General features: G+C 39.1%; 1 protein-coding gene across 1 annotated transcript in view; it reads right to left on the bottom strand.

Moving 5' to 3' along the window:
• Nucleotides 1–5685: 5685 nt before the first annotated feature.
• Nucleotides 5686–24131, bottom strand: part of jsrp1.L (junctional sarcoplasmic reticulum protein 1 L homeolog) — a 36093-nt gene continuing 17647 nt past the window's right edge. Inside the window, exons 4-8 of the mRNA XM_018255317.2 lie at nt 21862–21905; nt 19627–19786; nt 9199–9357; nt 7615–7688; nt 5686–6624 (exon numbers count right to left, since the gene is read on the bottom strand). Coding sequence (XP_018110806.1) covers nt 5956–6624; nt 7615–7688; nt 9199–9357; nt 19627–19786; nt 21862–21905 — 1106 coding nt within the window. The 3' untranslated portion in view covers nt 5686–5955. The remainder of the gene's footprint in view (nt 6625–7614; nt 7689–9198; nt 9358–19626; nt 19787–21861; nt 21906–24131) is intronic.

The raw sequence follows: 24131 nt of genomic DNA, 5'->3' as shown, positions 1-24131 counted from the left end.
TAATAGGGGGTTATTTATCAATGGTCGAATTTTAGAGTAATGTGACTTTTGTAAAACTCGAATAAATTTGATTCGAGTTTTCCTCTCGACTTTTGCGTGGAATGCTGCACTTGCAAATAAATCAGAGATCTCGCAACAACTAGCTGTTGATTTGGCCCCCTCACATGGTGCATTGTCAGATGGCCTATATGATAGATATCTGGCCAAATATTGGCCACATATCTATCAGACAGGTTTAAAAAGCCCCTTACGGGTAAGGCCCAGATTGGCTCTTTGATAGGAGCCCTCTCCCTGCATTGTCACCTATTATATGATTGTTTGGACCTTAGGCCAAACGATTGGATCAGTCCTGATAATCGTCAGCACAAGGTGGCCATATCGGGCAAAGATTCACTCAGAGAAACATTCTGATTCAATTCACACAAATTCATTTTGATAGAGGGACAATTTTAGTTTAAATAATTGAATTTATATTGTAGCTTAGTTCCACTTTGTTATGATTATTATTAACACATTTGTAAAGCACCAACATACGCCACAGTACTTTACAATAGAATAGTGTTTATATCAAACCTATAGATTGACTAATATAAGAGCTAAAGAGGGCCTTGCCCAAAAGAGCTTATAATCTAATAGGAGAAGGAGTATGAGACACAAGGTGTGGCTATGGGCAAGATCAGGGGGCCCATTTACTTAGAAAAAACTTAGAATTTCGAATGATTTTTTTGGCTACTTCGACCATCAAATTGGCTACTCCGACCATCGACTACGACTTTGAATCGAAGTGTTAATTAACCCTCGATATTCGACCATATGTAAATCTGCCCCCAGGAGTCAGTAAAGTGAGAGATGTGCATTTAGCAGGTGTTTTCTGAAGGAATGCCAGGCTAGATGTGGGTAAACATTTTTTAAAGCTTTGTGTTTTAAGTGAGTGGTAGAAAAATGGATGGAATTTGGAAGAGAGCACAGCCCTAGCATGTGAGAATGTGAGTCGTGGAAGAGTAGGACAGTGTAAAACCAATTTGGTGAATACTTGGAGATAAGTTCAGAGATTTAGAGTGGAGCAGAGTTGTAAATTGCTTTCAATGTCAGGGTAAAGGTGATAGCCACTAGGATATTAGTTACCCGAGATAAATCTGCACTACCGCGGCCAATTAATCTCCCTGAAATGCTTTCCAACCAATGTTCCTTCTAATTCCTTCTTGGCGCAAAGAAATTTGTCATCATGTAAATCGCTGCAGCAAAACAGCCATGTCTCTTTGTTTTTCCAAAGACTTAGTGATGTGTGTGTATTCCCACAGGCCAATAACATTTAGGTGACTAATCTCCCAGTCGGCCATTACCCATATAAGTTTAACATTTTATTCTGAAAAGCTGGGAAAACCTGTCTAGGGAGTTGCACGGCAAAGGATGAATGGTTGGGGAGTCGTGTGAGTCTGTCAGCTGCATTTATTATAGACTGAACAGGGACAGTCTCTGGATGGGGCACGTCTATAAGGAGTAAATGAAAGATGAAAGAGTGAACCAGAATTTTGGTGGCATTTTGTGTGAAAATGGTGATAAGATGAGACCTAAATTAAGATATCAGGGCTGAGATTGGCAGAGGAGAGATACAATTTGAGTATCATCATTATATAGGTGGTAATTGATCCCGTAAGAATTGACAGTCGGGATGCCCTGACTCCATAATTTGGCCAAATACTAGCCCTTTTTTCTGTAGGATTCAGGTTTGGCGGATTCCTGTGTTCCTCCAAACTGAAGTCATGTTATTTTTCAACTCTGGACAACTGAAAGCTACAATTTCTGTTCACAAATGTTGCAATTTTAAAATGTTTTCAATTTAAATCAAATGAATATTGATATTAGGGTTCGGATTTGCTTAGCGATTTGGTGCATTCCACATTCACAACGTACTAGCACCCTTAACAATATATTTTTTTCCGATTGCTTTAAATTGTACTCATATAAATAATAAATAACAGAAAAGCTGGCCATAGACGTCCAGATTTACCTTAATAATGGACAAACGATCGTTCGGTGCCATCTCCCGACCTGCCACTAACCATTCCGATCAAATATCAGACGATGTTCTGCCCCTGACAGCAATCGTACGAAAGTTATGTCCAACAAAAGCTAGGGACAGTCTCCCACTATCGGCAGATCAGCAATACATGCAGAGATATTATCGTTAGCCGACAGAAATGTTCTAACCTGTCCGATCAACTGATCGGGACACTCCACACATGGCCCAAAAATCGTAAGAAACGGCGATTCGTACGATCAAATCTTTGCGTTTATGGCCAGCTTTATGCTGAATTCCCAGAGTTTACACTTTCCCATACAGGCAAGTGGAGTTTTTTTTACCTCTGCAATTATGTTTTCCTGGAATTTCTGATATGTTGATGCTGTTCCCTGGGAAACATTAAATTGGGGTTCTACTGTATGCGGGCCCTGGTGCTACCAGGAAAAGAATCAGAAATAACTAAAAATAAATGAAGCATTCATGAGATTTTATAAATGATGAAAAATGGAACCTTACTCAAAAGTAAAAAAAAGACTTCAGAAAAAAAAAAAAATATATATATATATATATATATATATATATATATAAAACTTCTGATCAATATTGCATATGAATTCTATGCTTGTTTTCACGCAGGAAAAAATAAACAGTAAACAATTGGATATTATTATACTTAAAAAAAATTTAATAAAAGGTTGCAAACACTTCGATATTCCAAGTAATTCATATTAATCAGGCACACCATCATTAAAAGGCAACATTTCCATTTGTATTCAAGTCAAATCATTTCGATGTGTCAAACCCTAGCCCACAGGACGTTAACCAGATGTTCATTTGTATATTTTACTTTTCTCTAAATATTTATAGAAAACTTGGTTTTGTTTGCTGTTGGTATACACTTATGCGGAATTTAATCATTTGTAAGAATATTATTTGTAAACAGAAATCTTTATATTGGTGTTAACATTTTTGCTGTGAGCTATTAAACACACTTTTTCCCATACCAGTTTATTTGTTGATCACTGAGGAGCGCGATTAGAAAGACAAGAGGATTTATACTGCTGAGGTGGAGGGAGCGAAAAGATAGGGATATGGGGTCAAAATGTTAATGTTTCCTGAAGCTTTTCACATAATACAAAGGAGTCAGAAGTTATGCAATGAGGCTGGTTGACAGAGAGGGAGCTGTAAACAAGGAGAGCAGATCTTCTAGAATACCAGCTTCAACTAGAAGATGGCTCTGTAGTTAAATTTGCTATATTTACAAGGGCAGTTATATCTTCCAGGGGGAGTTAAGAATCTTATGTATTGTATGTTTTCATACCTGCCCAACTCTATCTTCCTTAAATCATTAGAGTCATTTATAAACACTGGGCAAATTTGCTCCTAGGCAGTATCCCGTAGCAACCAATCAGCGATTAGCTTTTTTCAACCAACTGTAGGCTGAATAGTGAAAGCAATTATCTGATTGGTTGCCATGGGTTACTGCTCAGGAGCAAATTTGCCCAGTGTTTATAAATAACCCCTATTGTGTATACCACTCAAATATCTGCCTAATCCTAAACACCACATACACTGCTATACTGAGCTCAGCAATCAAATAGAACACAGTTGGAGGCTACAGCATCAGGCACTTACACACTTATGTTATAAACATTGAACTAATTCAAACTTGTTTATGATTGTCCTACATTTATAGGATGTATAAAGGAGTGTTTGTGTCCAGTCAAGCTGTGTTGCATTTGAACGTGTGTTCAACATACAGCAGCTTCAGGGCCCACACATTAACTTTATTAGCTATATGCCTTATGGCAAAAACACCCATGTCATGAAACTTTTGTAATTTAGTGGTGTCCTGGTCCCACCCATTTCCAAACAACACCAGTTTGCACCACTGAATCTTCTCACAATCGATTGCAGACATGGAGCATACACAGTTAAAAGTCTAGAACGCTCAGTGTTCGAGATCTCTTGCAGGGGAAGAATTAGCAGTGTGAGTGGCTGTCCTTCAGCTTCTGTAGGTGGGGAAAAGGGGCAGATGGGGGTTGGGGAGGCTGCTGTAAGAAGCCATAGATAGTAACAATTTATTGGGCTGTTTTGGCCTCTGTTTACTTGAAACAACAGGGCCTATATTGGTTCCCAGTTCAGACCTGGTGCACACTGGTGAAATTTGAATCATGCATGCAGCATACTGGTCTTGCTTATAAATTGACAAACCATACTAAATGGCTTTTCCTGTTCAATACAACTTGCAGTCCAGTCTAATAATGCATCTTGTATTGACCCCTTATGCATTTGGTGTAAAAAATTATACTTTACTGTTATTAATGATGTTATATGTTAAAATGTTGCATCTCTAAGGTAATTCAGGGCACACAGAGTAGGTGGACCAACGTGGAGATAACTAAGAAGCTTAACAACATACTAGGACTTGCCACAGAACAATAATTATTCCTTTCATAAAGCTGCTGTATATCTTCTTCGGTATAGTAAGTTCAATGCAATGTACACAAGGTAAATCAACGAATACAGTCTTAAAAAAGACAGCTAGAAAGAACTGAGCCACTGACCAGTTAAGGCATACCTTCCGTTCCCAGTCTCCCAATGGGCCACTGGATATCGCACAGAATACGCTGGAAGTCCATCTAAGATGACCTGCCTTATCAAAAGACACCACCCTCATATACATAATCCTGGGCAAACTCTCAAAATCTCACCTGAATCAACTCCATTTAAAATGGGCAGCTGATATCCCAGGGATAGATAAAGAGGTGTGGGAAGGGGTCTTAGAACAGGTCCCTAAACTCACTATCTCCAATAGGGACAGATTGATTCAAATAACATTCCTGCACAGAACATACCTGACCCCTCACAGGCTGACCAAAATATATCCGGGTACACCAGACACTTGCTACAAATGTGGGGTGGAAATAGACACCCTACTACGTGTTTTCTGGACCTGTCAATATATCCAGGAGTTTTGGGAGCCTATATTAGATTTCATATAATCCAACTTTGCACTCCCCAATATACGATCCTCTGAACTGTGCCTGATGGGACATATAGATCCTAGTACTCTTAAATCATACCAGAGAGTGTTCTTTTTGCAAATGTTATGCTAGGCAAAAAAAAACCATGACAACTTTCAGATGTGTCAGGATAAGGTCACCTTTGCTTCACCCCCTGTGCTCTTGCCATAAGCACCGCAAATCCAATAGTAATATAAAAGAGATGGAGGAAGCAAGATGGCAGGACTATCCTTCAAGATTCATTTATTGATGCAACCACTTGGTAGGTATAGGGACCCTTCAGACCTGTATTTTCTTTTCCAGCCATGAATCACAGTGGAGACCTGACACAGCAAGGGACACATTATGTGTTTTCGTTAAAGCGGTTAAAGGGTTGCAAGGGTTTTCTTTGGTTTTGTTTATTCATCTGAAATTGTCACACAGAGTGAAATTTATGTTATAAAGTGGACATGTGATCTTTCTGGGTCAAATACTGTAAGATGCTGGGATTTTGAGGAGAATGTGTGTCTCATTCTGTCTGCATAACTAAAAATATGCTAATAAAGATCGTATTATTCCTTACTAGAGAATACCTTAGGGCTGAATTCTAATACTCAGAAAATATGAAGTAAGAATAACCAAGACAAGTATTGAAAATATGGTGCATTATTTATTTTTACAGTAATAATTTAAGGGCGTGAAAATAAAATATTTCCATGTTCTATGAACTTAAAAAAATATTAAAGTATCTGATTTGTGAATTGTAAAGAAATTTCCAAAAATGAATGAAGAAAAATACTCTTTTGGGTAGGCATCATCTTTGTGGCAGTGAGGGAATACAGCAGTTTATATTCTTTAGAACTTTAGCAACAAATGGACCACCACCAACCCCTGCTAAAGCTACTGGGTGTGAAACCATCAGGTCTATTATCCATGCCTTCTACTATCTTGAGATTTTTTGAATCCTTTATCATACTGGTAGTGTTTATACCCCTTCTCCTTGTCTGCTTTCCATCCCTTTTCTTTGTCTGCTTTCCATCCCTTTTCTTTGACTGCTTTCCATCCCTTCTCCTTGTCCGCTTTCCATCCTTTGTACCTCTCCTTTTCCTCCTGTATGAAATATTTTTTCTGTTCCTCTTTGTCTTTCTTATATTGCTTACCTTCATCGTGCTTTTTATTGTGTTCATATTTATGTTCATGTGAATATTCCCTCTCTTTGTTTGGTTTCTCCTTATACTTGCTTGGCTCCTTTGTTTTTTTCATGAAGGGAAACAACCCTTTTTTATGGGATCCTTCTTCAGACGCCCTACGGATTTTAATTGCTTTCGCCACCATGTATTTGCTTTTGTCCTTCAAACCCCATTGTTCATTTCGTTCCACCTTACTTAGACTCTTCTCTACCTCTGTGTCCACTTCTAAGGCCTCTTCTTTCTCATCCTCCGCATCCACCAGAGTTTCTTCTACAGAAGTTATCTCATCTTCAACAGGTTCATCATTTTCCACCTCAGGTAATTCTACGTCTGGCAAATTTGCTTCAGAAACAGCTTTTTCTTCTTCAGATGATCCAAACCATCCTTCAAAAAACCATGGATCTGACTGCAGAAACAAAGTCAGTAAGTAAATAATAGGTCTAGTGGGTTATAGTTATACAATTAGAACAAACTGTAAACCATTAAGTTTAAAATAATCATACGCTACTGATCCAGAGGAAAGGCAAAAGGAAACTGAATTTATCTCTATTTTAGTTTTCTACAAATTCCTTTCATAACAAACTGTCTGTGGTATCAGTTTAGTTACCTCACATGCAAACTGATAGCTGAGATCACATGCTTAAGTATGCTCTGTGACACAATTTCTGACTGCCTGCCAAACTATAACCTCTTCCTGGACACTGGATATTGTTGTTTCCACCTTCTATTTTATCTGTTCCATTTTGTTATGTCCATCTAGTGTCTGTGGTGAATATTGTTCAACATAGGTGCTGCTGCAATAATTCCAAATTTATAAGGGCATAAGGTAAACACAAACACCTGGGGAGCACCCTATTCTTGTCGTTGGATTCCCAACTGATTGGCCTAGGACTTCACACTGGGTCTGAAATTCACAAAAAGCATTAGAATAAAGCTGTTTGTGCAATTATTTTTCTCCAACTCTGACCTTGCATATCCCATTCAATCCAAAGGAACAAATACGTGTGACAATGACATTTTGGAGTAAAAAACTGTAAATAGCTAAAGCAATAAACATCTCTATTAGAAACTAGAATTTTACACAACTACATATACACAAATACATTTCATTCAATTCAGATCTTTATAACTGTGTGTGATTGCATATTTCAATGCTGACTGTTTCCATAGCTTTAGGAATTTGGCCAAAGTTTGTACTTTAGAATATTCCGCAGTCTTTTTAAAAAGCATTATCATTTTTTTTTAAATATGTAGATTTATACAGAAGCAGAAGGATACAAAAGGCACTTACTGTAAGTACATGAACAAGATGACTATAAGTACATGGAATTATGGGTATCTACCAAGCACCGAATATCTACCAAATTTTGCTGTATTACTCCAAATGTTTTCTTACCAGCTGGTCGTTTGGATCAGATGGTGTCCATGGTTCATTTTCTAGGTCGGTCAGCTCATCATCGTCGGCTACTTCTGTAGGGGAAAGTATCAAAATATCAACCTATCTGGAAAAACAACTCCCCTGAAATTATTTCCATTAAATTATCATTTTCCAACTTTTACCACTGATGGCAAACTTATAATTCCCCTTCAAAGTACTTAAAAAACGAGAGAAGCTGTGGGGTGCCAATATGTTAGGCACCCCCGTGAATTAAATCACTAAAATGGAGGTATGGCACTCTGTTACCGGTTACATTTTGCCATGTGGGGGGTGGAGTTGTGACATCATATGTAGGTATTGGCCAGATTTCTGTTGAGGTTTTACAGTGCTGAAACCTGGACAGTTGTGAATCCAGTCCCAATCAAAAACAAAATTGCTGTGTTGAGAGCACAACTGAATGTTGTACCTCATAGGGAAACATAAACCAAAAATGCTCATAAACAACTGCCCAAACCCCAGGCCCTGCATTTCAGATATCCCATATCTGGAAACATATTGATGATATATCAATATAGATAAATTTGGACTGACATTATAGGGGACCTTAAGCTTATTGATATTAAGAAGATACATTAGGTGCAAAGTGCCAAAAAGGGCGCAATGCACATTCCTGCATTATATAAAAAATTGTTGCAGCTCTAAATGGCACATAAATGTTACTACTCATCTTAATCATACACAAGTTGGGGAGTATTAGAAGACGCACAATGGACCCTGTCCTTATTGTCTGCCATAGGGCTGGTCTATACTCCCCAGGGCCACCATCAGGGGGGGACAGGGGGGAGAGTTGTAGGGGGCCCAGAGAGCTGCTGACTTCGGAAAGGCAGAGTGGAAGCACAGGGGGAGGTATCGTCTGTCCATTCCTTTCCCTTATTGGTCACAGACTTTAAGTCCTGGTTGAGCTGCTCAGGGATTGGATTGTTTGAACTTCCCCTCCAGCTCATCCAATCACCATGCAGCTTTACCGGGACTTGAAATTCTGTGACCAATGAGGAAAGAAAATACTGTCACTGGAAGATGATTCAGCCACCTGTGCTCCCCTCCTCCCTTCTGAAGTTGGCAGTGGGCCACACTAATGAAGTAAGTGCAACATGGCAGGACTCCCCTAAAGGTAACCCTTTGTGGTCCCTGTTATGTGTGGGGGAGGCTTTTTTAACATTTAAGGGGGGGTCCTGGCCACCAATGTTTTTTTATGGGGGGCCCTGACCACCAATTTTTTTTTTTTTTTATTAACATGTGGGGACCCTAGCCACCAATGTTTTTTTTTTACTGTGTGGTAGGGGGTGGATCTGTGGGTGGGGCTTACAGTGGGCGCTGCCCAGGAAATTGCGTCGTACAGGGCCCTGCGATTTCTGTTGGCGGCCCTGCACACCCCAAGCACCTCTGTCTGGTGTGAGGTTCTTAGCACAACCATTTTTCAGGACAGCAGTGCTCTGTGGATTGCAGGCAGCTTTCATGGGTTTATGTAGTTGCTGGTCTCTGCGCTCCAAGATGGAACACTCTTGCACCCCTTTGTGCATTTGCAAGTATATTCCAGCTCACCTTGCAAAACCTGGAATCCCACACTTATTAGAGCAGCAAATGCAGCTATAACCAGACACTTGTTTAGCGTGATTCCATTCCAGGAAGCATACTCCTCTTCCTTCATTGGTCCAACACTTTTGGGTTCCAACTTTTTCTTGACTGGTGCACTTTTGGGAGCTTAAAAGAGAGAAGCATAAATGTAGATCTTTTGTAGACAATGCCATTATTGCCAAAAAACATTATTCAAGCAGTTAACTCCCAAGAATGAAACCTTTCTTAAAGGGGTGGTTCACCTTTGAGGTAGAGAGTGATATTTGCAATTGTTTTTTATGTTTTATTATTTGTGGCATTTGAGCTATTTGGCTTTTTATTCAGCAGCTCTCCAGTTTTCAATTTCAGCAATGTGGTGTCTAGGGTTCAAATTCCCCTAGTAACCAGGCACTCATTTGAATAAGAGACTTGAATATGAATAGGAAAGGGACTGAATAGAAAGATGAATAGCAATAACAATACATGTGTACCCTTGCAGACCAATTGTTTTATAGATGGGGTCAGTGACCCCCATTTGAATGCTGGAAAGAGTCTTAAGAAGAAAGCAAATAATAAAAAAAACTATAAACAATAAACAATGAAAAGTAATTGAAAAGTTGCTGAGATTTGGCCATTCTATAACATATTAAAAGTTAAGGTTAACTATCCTAATAACCATTGGAACTTCATGAGCATTGTTTCCTCTAATATTCTTTTAAGCACAGCAGTACCTTGCACAGTAAGAAGGAAAGACATAGAAAGGGCCAAGCTAGTTATAAGAATCGAGCCTATGACCATCTATATGTTGCAGATTATATTCACTTTCTGATGGGTACAGTGGAATGGACAGAGTAAAACTGTAAAAACGTTATACCAATGTAGTGGCACTGAGGCCAAGAAACCATAGTATATATGAATTTATTTAGTTATGCCCACTCTCATGTGCTCCAGTAGTAATGTAGCAAGCCAAGTCACAGACTTTCTAAACTTATACAATTTCATACATTAGTTGCAGGTTACTGCAGCAGTAACATCATCTCCAAAATAGAAGTCAAAAATCGTATTGTTCTACACCAGACCCTGATCTCAGTGCTTTAATGAGAAGTTACTGGGCACACCAGAAAACATTTTCATTCATTTTAAGCCACCCCTAAAGTTTAGGAACAAAACATTTTTCATCACTATATACTGTAACTGCTTATTATCATTAGCCTACTGACTCCTCTATATGTTCTGGACCTTCACCAACAATCACAGGGTTTACTTCCTCTGCCCCTGCCTAACATGCCCTCAGACTTGAAGCTTTGATAAAGTTTTCTATAGAGAAAGTGTTAAAATGTCATATAGTAGTTCCTAGGCTTTAACAATGTATATATATATATATATATATATATATATATATATATATATATATATATATATATATATATATATATATATATACACACATACATATACATACATATACATACATATACACACACACAATTTAAACAGGGTCAGAGAAAAGGTTATCTAAGGTATCAATTTGTTATGCATATATCTCGGCAGTAGCCAGATGGTGTCAAGCTGGTATCCTTGAAAAATGATGCTCAGGGAGTGCCTGAAGGCCCGCAGGGAGGGAGACAGCAGAGTCGGAGGCGGCAGTGAATTCCACAGGCAGGCAGCAGCATGAACGAGGTCTTGCAGAAGACAGTGATAAGGGTTATGAAAGGGCAATGAATAGGTCAGATGAGAGCCAAGTATATTTGGAGACAAGAGCATACAGTTGCTAGAGAAATATGTTTTCCATTCAATGTTTCCAGCCAATGTTCAGTAACCACCCAGTTGCTGAATGCTATTACCAGCGTGGCTGTAGCTTGTAACTCCTTGCTGAAATCCTTCTGTGCCTGTACCCGACTTTGAAAACTAGGTACAGTGAAGACCTGCAGTCTCAGAGGGAATGGAGTTGCCCCTTGAGTGATTTCTTGGCAAAATCCACCCATGTGCTCAGTAACACACATATTCCGTTCCTGCCAATGAATACCTTGATTTTGCATATTCCTGCTGGCAGAGAAAACGCTGTATCTAAATAGTGGTTTATTTGCTATGACCCCTAGAGCAAAATAAAATGTGTTTTTAATATAGTTAGCCAAAATATAATGTCTAAAGGCTGGAGTGACTGGATGTCTAACATAACAGCCAGAACACTACTTCTTGCTTTTCAGCTCTCTAACTCTGAGTTAGTCAGTGACTAAGGGTGGGAGCACATGGGACATGTTGAGTGAGTTTGCAATTGATCCTTAGCATGCAGGTCAGATTCAAAAGCAACAGATATGACCCATGTGGCCCCCCTCAAGTCACTGATTGGTTACTGCCTAGAAACCAGGGTAACCAGTCAGTGTAAACCAAGAGAGCTGAAAAGCAGGAAGTAGTGTTCTGGCTATTATGTTAGACATCCAGTCACTCCAGCCTTTATACATTACCTTTTTGGCTAACTAACTATATTGAAACATTTTTTATTTTGCACAGCCTATATATATATATATATATATATATATATATATATATATATATATATATATATATATATATATATATATTTTTTTTTTTTTATACTGGGTCAATTCCTTCACATAATGATGTCACGCAAAGAAATGTATAGAGCCTTCGTACAGGCTGTGGGTTATAACATCCCTTGAACTGCATCCAGTTGGTATAGTCCTTGTTATTAACTACCTAGCAAGGATACAAAAATGGCAAATCACATAGTGACCAGTTAATAGTGATAACAAAAGTAGATTTTTGGGTTTTTTTCCAGAAGAGGAAGTTTTTCCATAGAACAGGCGCAGTTCTAGTCCATGAATACAACTGAGAAATACCAGGCAATAACTTCGAAGTGGCAACAATATTAAAAAATGGAGCAAGGTGACACAGAAAAAGAATAGGGATGCAGCAAATTCACTATTTTGGATTCTGCCAAATCCCCGAATTCTTAATGAAAAATTCGTCCGAATACTGAATCTGAACCCTAATTTACATATGCAAATTAGGTATGGGAAGGGAAAAAGTGAAAAAAAAAATTTTTTACATCCTTGTTTTGTGACAAAAAGTTACATGAATTCCCTTCCTGCCCCTAACTTGCATATACAAATTAGGATTTGGATTCCGTTCGGCCAGGCATGAGGATTTAGCTGAATCCAAATCCCAAACCGAATCCTGGTTTTGGTGCATCCCTACAAATGATAGAGCTTACTGATATTTATGTCACTGGCAACCTCTCTCCTTCAACTGCTGTAGCATAGGAGAGGATTAAGTCTAGTTAGTACTTTGGTAATGGTCTGGCCAATCACTCACTTTTACAATCCTTACGCGTGGAGAAAATAACAAGCCTGAGTAAAAAATCAATGCTTTGTTATTGGCAAACATCTCCCAAAATGCTACCGGCATGAGGGAGGATCAAGCCCATTTAAACCGATGCCTTAGTCTGGAGACACTGACCCAGAGACAAGCAGTTCTGCAGGGAGGTGCCAACCCAGAAAAAACTTCACCAGAGGTAAATAGTTAGGACCACCATATGGGGTTTACCTTGACGTGGCTTATCAATTTTATGATCATAATTTTGTAACTAAAAACAAAATACATGCAGTAGCTTAGATACTAAATTCATTTGTAAAACAGGGGACCAGGGAGCTGCTCACTGCTGTGAGGCTTAATCCTTATGAGTCTGGAATTGGGCACAAATATTTGCGCAAAGTAATTTGCACCTCTTCACATGTCCCCCATGATCTGTATTAAAATGGGCAGAGATTTGCAGAGGTTATTATTTTTCCACAGTACAGGATGCTGGTAAGGCCCCATATAGAATTTTTTTACAGTTTTGGTCTCCAGTGCTCAAACAGGACCATATAATAATCATATAATATAATAAACTCTCTAATGCTTTATTTACCAGTAGGTCTTTCCAAATGACACAAGGTCACCCATTCCAATTAGAAGAAAAGAGGTTCCGCCTAAATATTCGGAAGGGGTTTTTTACAGTGAGAGCTGTGAAGATGTGGAATTCTCTCCCTGAATCAGTTGTACAGGCTGATACATTAGATAGCTTTAAGAAGGGGTTGGATGGGTTTTTAGCAAGTGAGGGAATACAGGGTTATGGGAGATAGCTCATAGTACTAATTGATACAGGGACTGGATCAGGAAGGATTTTTCCCCCTCTGAGGCAAATTGGAGAGAATTCAAATGTTTTTTTTTTCCTTCCTCTGGCACAACCTGCAGTTAGGCAGGTTATATATACACTGAAAAGGTTGAACTTTATGGACGTGTGCAGGGCCGCCATCAGGGGGGCACAGCGGGTACAGCTGTACCGGGCCCGGCAGTCTTGAAAGTGTGAAGGGGGGCCCGGCCGCTCTACACTACCTGGATTGCAGGGCCCTTCAAAAGAAGCAGCCGGAAAAGAGTTAACAGGCACGACTCCGCTGCCATCTCTGCAGCACAGGTCTCACAGCATTTCTGCCTGCCTGTGTGAGACGGCACACTGACCAATAGCAGCGGAGGTGTGTCACAAACCTGCCTCTTCCCACTTGCTTACTCAACCAGGCGCTTATTGGATAGTTTCTCCGTTTGATCCCGTGCCTCCTCGTCAATGACAGGTCGAATGCTAGTGAGGGAACGTCACTGCTAGCAGTCATCTTAAAGCAGGTCTTTTTTTTTTTTTTAACCCCTAACCACCAATGTTTTTTGTGTTACTTTTATGAGGCACCATGGACACCAATGTTTTTTTTTAAACTTAAGGGGGGCCCTGGCCAGCAATGTTTTTTTTTTAACTTATAGGGGGCACTGGCCACTTTTTCTCTTTACTTGTGGAAGGGGGGCTAGCCACCAATTTTTTTTTTAACTTGTAGGGACATGCTAACCACAAATGGCTTTTTATAACTTGTTTTTTATAACTTGTTTAGGGGGGGTATTTTAGCTATGATGAATGTGTGGCTTTTTTTAATGTGATGTGGGTGGGATCTGGGGTGGGGCTTTGGGTCATGCTGGGGCGGGGACAAGGGGGCCCAGAATATTTTGTTGTACGGGGCCCCGTGTTTTCTGATGGCAGCCCTGGACGTGTGTCTTTTTTCAACCTATCTTACTATGTAACTACTATTTAAAGTATGTGTTGGCTGACATATGGGACGTCCCCCTTACTAGTGGCTCATTCCACAAAAGATGGAAGGTGCAGCAAGAGCTCTGTCCTTACCATCTACCTAAGGTATGTTTCATCTTTTTTTTTAACTGACAAGTTTTATTGATTATCATAGCATTACCATAGCATTTGAGTTGGTTATCCGCAACATGCGGTACCCTATCCTCAATATTGGCGTATAAACATAGGATTATTGGTTGTAATGGAACATAAAAATAGAAAAAGAAAAAAAGCAAAAGTAAAATATTACTTAGTATTAACAGAACAGTGTTAATATGGTGGTGGGGTATTATTTATATTCTATCCATGGTGATTACTTATAAGTGAAATTGTTAAGTATATTCTAAACCTGTTTCCTCATCATGCATGTAAAGCCGAGTATAGTTGAGGGTCATGTTCGTGTGCCAGCCAGGGGAGCCATATTTTGTCATATGCTTCCAAGTCATTTTTTAGAGTATATGTGAGTTTCTCATTGGTAGCGATGGAGATGATCTTTGCTTTTAAGGATCCCAGAGGTAGTTTTGATTTTTTCCAGTGTCCTGCAATAATTAGTCTCATGGCCATCAGTATATGTTGGCTCAGTCTATGGGCTGAGTTGGTATATTTGTGTGTTTTTTTTACCTAGTAACATTATTAGAGGGTCCTTAGGAAATTTAGCATGAAAAATTCTGGAGAGAAGATTTGTCACAGCATCACAAAATTGGGAGGGGTGGTTCATCTTTTAAGATAACTTTTAGTATGATATAGAATGGTCAGTTCTACGCAACTTTTGAATTGGTCTTCATTATCTATTTTTTATAGTTTTAGAATTATTTGCCTTTTTCTTCTGACTCAAATGGGTGCCGCTGACCCCTTCTAAAAAGCAAATGCTCTGTAAGGCTACAAATGTATTGTTATTGTTACTTTTTATTACTGATCCTTCTATTCAGGCCTCTCCTATTCATATTCCAGTCTCTTATTCACATCAGTGCATGGTTGCTAGGGGAATTTGGTCTCTAGCTACCAGAATGCTTAAAATGTAAATTGAAGAGCTGCTGAATAAAAAGCTAAATAACTCAAAAACCTTAAATAATAAAAAATGAAAACCAATTACAAATTGTCTCAGAAAATCACTCTCTACATTATACTAAAAGTTATCTCAAAGGTGAACAACCCCTCTAAGTAAAAGGCATAGGACAGCAATGTGCACAAGGGCAAAGATCTCAGCTAATGGGGGGTTTTGCTGCTTTCCTCTCCAACACATTTTTCTTTTGGTTTCCCACTCAGTCCATTTTTTTTTTCTTTTGTCCTAACCCATCTTCAATTTTCACTATTTCTCCCATTGTTTCCCCTTCTCCATGCTCTTCCATTTCGCCCAGTGTTGGACAGTGCCTCTTAGAACAGAGAGTTCAACAATAGAAGCTCACCAACAATAAGATATAGACAGACAGTGCTCAACATAACAGGTGTCATATTGAAGACTTATGATTGAAATAAGAAAGGGCTGGTGGAAACTGCAAGAGGCCTACTCGGAGATCCTCTGATACGCGAGCAGGTCAGAATGTTGGCTAATTCCCTTTGATTCTCTCTCCGTAACAGCAGATTGCTATTAATTCCATAGAGGACTCCCACGACCCAGAGTTCTATTTTGTTTTATGATGATAAGGTACTTATAATGCTTTTGGAGTAACTTTCAGATGACCAATACCAATTATATGCTTATAATGACTAACCGCGTAAGCATTTATGGCATGATTATTAAGGCAAAACTAGAAATGTAAAGTGGTAAAACAATTACAACCAATGTAAAACATATCACATATCATATGAACCTTAGGTTGTCTTTAAAAAGTAAATAATGGATGTTTTGCTTTGAAAAGGCTCAAACTACCCATGACAAATAAGACAAGATAATAGTTTTCTGCAGAAATCTTGATGAGTGCTACAAAAAAATGCAAAGACTGCAGGAGTAAAGTTCCCATGAACAGCTGCAAGCAGTAGGAGGCTTTCTGGTCCTGACATGCTTTGCAAGGGAAATTACTACACAAATTCTACTGCTAAAGTACTGCTAGTATTGGATTTTGTGTGTGTCGACTGGCAGATATGTGGGATCAACATTTGAGTCATAAGTCATTGGAGGAAAACTAAATTCAAAGAATATTCTCTCTCCTCTAGCTGATCATACTGTACACCTTTTAAAGGCCAAGAGGGAAGCAAATGCACATTAACACTTACTTGGAAACCAATAGCAGCACTGAGGCATATATTACCCCCTCTGAAGTAACTAATAACTAAAATAAAAGTCTCAGAAAATATATATTGGTGTACTCTGCTACAAATAATATGTCATTATCTATTTATGACAGCCTACTTGATTCCGGCTGCAACAGATGAAGATTCCTTAAGGGCTCTACCAGATGGAAACCCGGTCTGTTGACAGGGGATCCCATTACCAGCATTCCTGAGATCAGTCCAGTTCTTAAAGGGGTTGTTCACCTTTAAATCAACTTTTAGTATGATGTATAGCATAACATTCTGAGACGATTTGCAATTGGTTTTCATTTTTTATTTGTGTTTTTTAGTTATTTAGCTTTTTATTCAGCAGCTCTCCAGTTTGCAATTTCAGCAGTGTGGTTGCTAGGGTCAAAATGACCCTAGCAACCATGCATTCATTTTAACAAGAGACTGGAATATAAATAAGGGAGGGCCTAAATATAAAAATATGACCAATAAAAAGCAGCAATAATGATAAATTTGTAGCCTTAAAAAGCATTTGTTTTTAGATGGAGTCAGTGACCCCCCATTTGAAATGTGGAAAGAGTGAGAAGAATGCAAAAATTAAAAAAATTATGAAAAATAAAGGCCAACTGCATGGGCGTAACTACAGAGAAAGCAGACCCTTCCGCTGCAGGGGGGCCCAGGAGGTATAGGGGGCCCAATGAGGCCCTAATTAATGAGCAATTTCAACATATATTGGTAAAACAGGACAACCTCTGAATATGTTGGTGCCCTAAAATGAATTTGCTGTGGGGCCCAGTAACATCTAGTTAAGCCACTGGCTGAAAATTTGCTTAGAATTAGCCATTCTAAAAGTTAAGTGAAAAATGAACCACCCCTTTAAAGGTGGCACATATAGCTGTGTATTTGTCTATTACATTAATTATGAACTGTAGTCAAATCAGATTTAGTTAATCTGAATCTAACATCTGGTCCAATGGTGCATCCTCAGCTACCTCAGAAAAGTAGTAGGCCACGATTTATAGGGCAACGGACCAAGGAATAAGAAGAAACAGTGCTGGATGCGACACCAAATTGTGTGAAATGCACCTCACACGCTCACACAATGAAATCCACCTCACACAATGAAAATGTCATAATAACTTGTATGTACAGATTCCCACTTTTATTTTTTATGCTGGTTCAGGGTTTTAAATCATTGTACTAATATATTGCAATAGTCCCTCATGTAAAGTCATTTCACGCATGTCACTGGCATTTTTGTCTTGAGAAAGTGCTGATGGCTATTGTGATAGCATGTGCAATAGTCCGTTATTGGGTGTTCTGAGCTGGAGTAAAAATAGAGTTACTGCACATAGAGTGTCTTAGGATAATGCCAGATGGGGCCTGCTGAAATATGCCATATGACATGTCAGTGCGATCATTACAGAAAATGTTAAAGTGATGAGATAATCCTTGGGGCCTAATACAACTAAAGGCTCCCATACAGGGGCCGATAAAAGGAGAGATCCGATCATTTGGCGACATCGTCAAAAGAGCGGATCTCTACGTCTATGGCCACCTTAAGTGTCTCCAAAACCTGTTACAACAGTTCAACAGTACTAGTCATTTACAACCACAACAGCAGTGTACAAAGTTGTCCCACTGTGTTCCATACTCTTGCTGCCCTCGAATGCTGAAGTTATTAACCATAGTATGATGTCTATCCAATATCTCAAAGGCAAAATTCAGGAATTGTACAGATATATTGCCATTGGTAGCTATGCATAAAAAGACATGGGTGCTGGGCAATCACAAAGGAGCAGTATGTAAATTAAGTATAAGACAATTTGGACAACTCTCATCTATACCAATCTACTTGTTGTAGTGTTGGGTGCAAGCTGCTAGTCCCACTGCCAGGGATCCATGTATAACTCAAAAAACAAACAAACACGCTACAGCACTTCCAATCGGGAGACAGTGATTTATTGTGCCAGCAAACAAGACAACTGTTTGGGCTACCGCCCTTTATCAACCCTGTGGAGTGATAAACAAGCCCCACCTCTCACAATAGGGTACAACTCCCATGATGCTCAGAAGTGGTCAGTGAAATACAAAAAAAAAAATCTAATTTCAAGTGCAGCAAGCACAATAAATCACAGTTACCAGATTCAGAGTGCTCCAGAGTATGTAAATTAAGTGTGATGTGGCTGACAAGGGCCACTTTAAACATCCCCAAAACTGTTTACTGCAACTGAGAATGTACTCGGTATTAACAATCAGATGCGCAAAGTGTCCAGGCTTGGTGATTAATCCAGTTGAGTTGGAGTAAAGGGAAAAAGGGGGCACAGTGTAAATGGCATGGTCAAAAGACCAACAACCTACACATTTCTATTTTGGGGTTTGGGGCACCAATAACGTGGAACTAGAGCAAGTTCTTGTACAAACAATGTTCTACAATATTATTGTAGAAATGTAAAAATGTAACAAAAATAGTCAGATGTTAACACTACCCACGCATATCTCAGCAGCACTAATTAGCCAATTTTTTTTTTCTGTAGAAAACTGTTGTCTAGCTTAAAGAACAATAGCCTATGGAATTGTGATACAGCACTGATCAGTCCATTAGTTGTGACCAAACAAAACTATATTTAATCTTGCAACCACTGGGAAAATTATTGCACACACTGACGATGCAGATCCTAATTAGGATACGGTATGTGTAAAATCCAGTTAGCTGCTGAGTACAAGGAATAAACCACTTGTGGCTTACCATTTTTTCCACCAGGCCTGATAATTTGTCCTGCACAGGCTTTCTGTTTGAACCAGGGTGGGCGGCCAAATCTGGCAAAGATCCACTTGTTTGGTAAAGGTTTTGGTAAAGAGACACTGTTTAGGGTGTGTGTCTAATATCCCATAATGGAAGTTCCCCCCAGTCAATAGTCAATTCACTTTTACTGTCAAGGAAATACTTGACCAGTCAAAGCTGTATGTAAAACGTTGACAACTTATTATTTCCATCAGTTGTGACAGGCCATTGGTAAGCATACCTGGTTTAGGTTCTACGACAGTCCTCTTGATTTCTTTTGGAATAGGGGGCTGAGGAATTTCTTCTGGTTCATTGTTTTTCTTTTCACCTACATCTGCAAACTCATCCAAGTCTTCTGTGATCTGCAACTCACACTTAACTTTGGATTTGATCACTGTGGCCTGGAGGAATACAATTTTGGAAGGACAGTGTTTTAAAACTCTTCAATATATTCATATGTATTACTTAACCATTTAGCATTTAGCATGTAAAAAGGCTTGTGAGGTAAGTGTAAGAAACTTGGGGGGGGGGTGCCATATACTAGGCACCCCCTAATGACTGTGATCACTTAAGTGATACCAGGGGCCAGTTCTTTTGTTAGCAGAAAACTGTACCGCCCCATCATTCTTCTCAGCGAGCAGGGGTGATCCCTGTCACCGAGCACCACAGAGTGATCAGCTAACATCTTCTTTCTGTGTGCGGATGCACAGTACAGTGAAAAGCTATATTTTTTTTTTTTAAAAAAAAGCCGGCTTTTCACTCAACTGCCCTGGGATTTTAAAACTAAAAAGAAGGGGAAGAAGAGGATCACTCTGTGGTGTTCGATGAGAAGAATCCCAGACCGTTTTAAGTTTTATCTTGACCACTTGGTAAAAGTTTGCAACTAATGATAAATTGGTCTCTGGAGAATGGGATTATAAGTAATCAGCAAGGTTGCCTAAAGCACAGACTTGTCGCATAATGACAATGGTCACATGTGTGAGGCCCCTGAAATTACCCATCACTGATATATTTTAAGTTTGTTTTCTTTTTTTTTATCTTCTGACCCCTTCTGTATACTTCCTTCCCTTCATTCCTTTCCTTCTGCAATTCCTTCACTCCTCCCACCATTTCCAACCTTCAGTTTTTTTCTTTACTTTGTTCTTTTTCACCCCATCTTTTGACTGTTGTCATATTTCTCTATTCTCTGCACTTTTGCTCCTTCATCCCACTTTTATTTCATGTTTGCCTTTTCTAATTTTATTTCCCACACTGTCTTTTTTTGCATCCTTCATTTCTCTTGCAGTCTCTATATGTTCTACTATTTGTCCTTTTCTTTTATTCTCTATTTTTATCTTTAATGTATTCTATTGTTCAATTTCTGTCTTACATTTTTGTTTTGACTTTTTTCCCTTCCCCTTTTTATTTGATTTCATCTTCTTCACCTCATTCGGTATTCCCCCAATTTTTTTATGCTCCCATCTCCCATCTCAGCTTCTTTCTTAGGCCATTTGATTCTCCACAACATATTTGTATGCCCTATTCTCTTCTGTTCTTATGCCCTGTTTCTAAGTTTTCCCATTCTGCATCTTCCTCCCATTGTTACCAATGTTCCCTTTAATGGAATTGTTCAGTGTAAAAATAAAAACTGGGTAAATAGATAGGCTGTGCAAAATAAAAAATGTTTCTAATATAGTTAGTTAGCCAAAAATGTAATGTATAAAAAGGCTGGAGTGATTTGATGTATAACAAGTCAGTCAGGACACTACTTCCTGCTTTTCAGCTCTCTTGGTTTACACTGACTGGTTACCCTGGCTACCAGGCAGTAACCAATCAGAGACCTGAGGGGGGGCCACATGGGTCATTTCTGTTGCTTTTGAATCTGAGCTGAATGCTGAGGATCAATTACAAACTCACTGAACAGAAATGTACCATGTGGTCCCCCTTCAAGTCACTGACTAACTCAGAGTTCTAGAGCTGAAAAGCAGGAAGTTGGATTCTGGCTGTTTTATTAGACATCTGTTCACTCCAGCCTTTATACATTACATTATCGGCTAACTAACTATATTGGAAACATTTTTTATTATGCACAGCCTATTTATTTACACAGTTTTTATTTTCACACTGAACTGTTCATTTAAGTTTCTCCATTATGCCTGGGCACGTGTACATCAGCAACCCCATGTCCTGTGGTATGTTGGCTTTCCCAGCTAAACCCTTTTGGGAAGCCATATATGCACATAATATTAATGCAGTACTTGCAACTGTGCACTTCACTAATTACAGTGAAAAGTATTTCTTATACTAAAAATTAAAATGAGATGCATAACTTGATCTAAAACAAGCTATTTCTCTGACACAATTTGGGTCCCCTGAGAAAAAAATTAAGAAATATAGATTTAAGAGAAAGAGATTAGGAGTAAGAATAAAGGACATTAACAGAGATTGGTTTATGTGTATAGGATTTTAAAGACCCTCCCTAATAAAATGCACAAACCTTTGAAGTAACTGCTTCTTCCTTGCTTGCTGCTACTGGCTTTCCTAAATGAAATACGAGAAAACAATTATTACATTTTATCTGATAGCCCAGAAGCTTGATACACTTTAATTTCAAGTTTCGGCCTGTGGATTTGTGTCACAAATGGTGTTGCTGGTGCAAGTTTGGGTGGATAGCAGGTTCCGGCTGTTGGTATTGCCATAAATCTCATGCCTGGCTCGTAACCTTCATGGTCATCTTCCACCCACTTGGTGATGTCAGTGGCAGGCCTCTCCCTCTCGGTTAAACTAAGGTTCTGTGGGCTTCCCTAGGTACAGTTTGGGGTCGGGTCATAACCTGCACATCACTTCCACCCATAGGAAACATTGATTTTGGTTTGCTCTCTGCCCCTTAATGTTTGTCTAATTTTTATTTGAAACACACTAAAGTGGGCTTAACAATAAAGACGTGCGTAATTAAGTTAATTTCTTATTTTTATTCCCATTCCATTTCCTTCAAACGTTTGTGCTCTGTGTTCATACAATATTCCCATAAGCTTAACTTGGTGAGTATCTGGTTAAAAATTCACCCCATTTTTTACGAAGATCTATATTATTAAAATGAAATTAACAAAGAGATTAAAACAGATGTTATTTGGTTCACAAGCCCAGAGGTGTTTTGGCTCAGATATTTCTCATGTATGATTTTAAATTCTATTCCATTATGCCCATACTTACTTATTCATATGCCATGTCATTTAGAAATCATTTAATATCCTCAGGGCATCAGTCAAGATTCTTAAGTATGATTTTAAAAATAGCACTGTCCTCATAGAAACCATTTTCTCTGTCTAGTAAAAATGTATCCACTCTGAAGAGATGGAAGTGACAGAATGGGTCTCCATTACTTTTGTTTATATAAGCCATTACCCCATGGTGCACTCTGAGCATATCTGGGGCAAAAAAATAGAAAATCCTTTAGAGGGCCACATCCAGGCTGGGGTTCTCCATCTGTACAGCCCAGCTCTAATTTATTCATCTGTGACAAACAGAAGTTAAAGGTGCAGCTGGTACACGTGGAGGGGGCTGGCACTTGCCATATTTTAAATACACCTTAGAATGCAGAAATAATCATCTCTGATCCTTCATGCTTGCAACAGAAGCACTTTAAACATCAATTTTGGAAAAACTGCCAAAAATAAAAAATGTAAAGCAACTGAACAATGTGGCGAACAATATGAAACCAACTGAGCTGAAAAAAAAGTGTTTGGATGGTGAGCAACCCATTTACAGGATGTGATCTAAATTATGGAAAGATCTTTTATCTGAATAACCCAGGTCCTATATATACTGTACTGTCTAATTACTACAGCAAAAAAAAAAGCAAATTCTTGAAAAATAAAGAATTGCTTATTAAAAAAGCCTCTGTGGAAAACAACATGGTTGTAATTCTGCATTTTTTTATATATTTCATAATGACTGGGACCTGGGGTTTTTCAGATAAGGTTTTTTTTTCTGTAATTTAGATCACCATACCTAAACTCTACAAAAAAAACATTGAAACATCAAATAAACCCAGTAGGATCATTTTGCTGCCAATACGGATTCGCAGGGGCGTAACTACCGGGGGAGCAGGGGGTGCAAATGGGCCAGGGCCCGCACCCCCGCAGGGCCCCCCCAGAAGATCGTGCTAGCTGCAGCCGGCTGGGGTCGGCTGCAGCGGCATAGTATAATCGCGAACACGAGGGTGGGGGCGGGCCCGTCTGCACGGCTCGCACCAGGGCCTGCCCCCACCAAGTTACGTTACTGCGGATTTGTGCAGAGAAAAGATTAAAAAAGAAAATCAAAACTTTCTGGATATCTATGTTATGGATAAGCAATAGCATGCCTGTAATAGCATTCGATAAACAATTACAACCTGGAAAAATAAGAGACCAGTTAGTCAGGGCCGGATTTACATACCGGGTGCCCCTAGGCCCAATGCTGTTCATCGCCCCGGTCTCCTCCCCTTTATTCGTGCAAATTTTCATCGGGACCTGAGCAATGGGGATTGGCACATGGGAAATTAAACAATTATTGTATCTACTGCGCAACCCCTAGTATTTTTTTTTACCAATGTGGGTGTGGTTGGGCAGCATGCCTCCCTAGGCCCAGGCCTTGGTGGCCTTTCCACAAATCCGGGCCTGTAGTTAGTATAATATCCTATTTAGTTGATGCAACACGAAAAGAGTTTCTAACCTAGATGCTAAATGTGGCAGCTCCCTTAAACATTGTTAGGGGTGAAGAGGTGAG

Source organism: Xenopus laevis, chromosome 1L, assembly GCF_017654675.1.
Source record: "Xenopus laevis strain J_2021 chromosome 1L, Xenopus_laevis_v10.1, whole genome shotgun sequence".
Lineage (NCBI taxonomy): Eukaryota > Metazoa > Chordata > Amphibia > Anura > Pipidae > Xenopus > Xenopus laevis.
The sequence above is the reverse complement of the archived record's forward strand: the minus strand, read 5'-3'. Positions and strand labels throughout refer to the sequence as shown.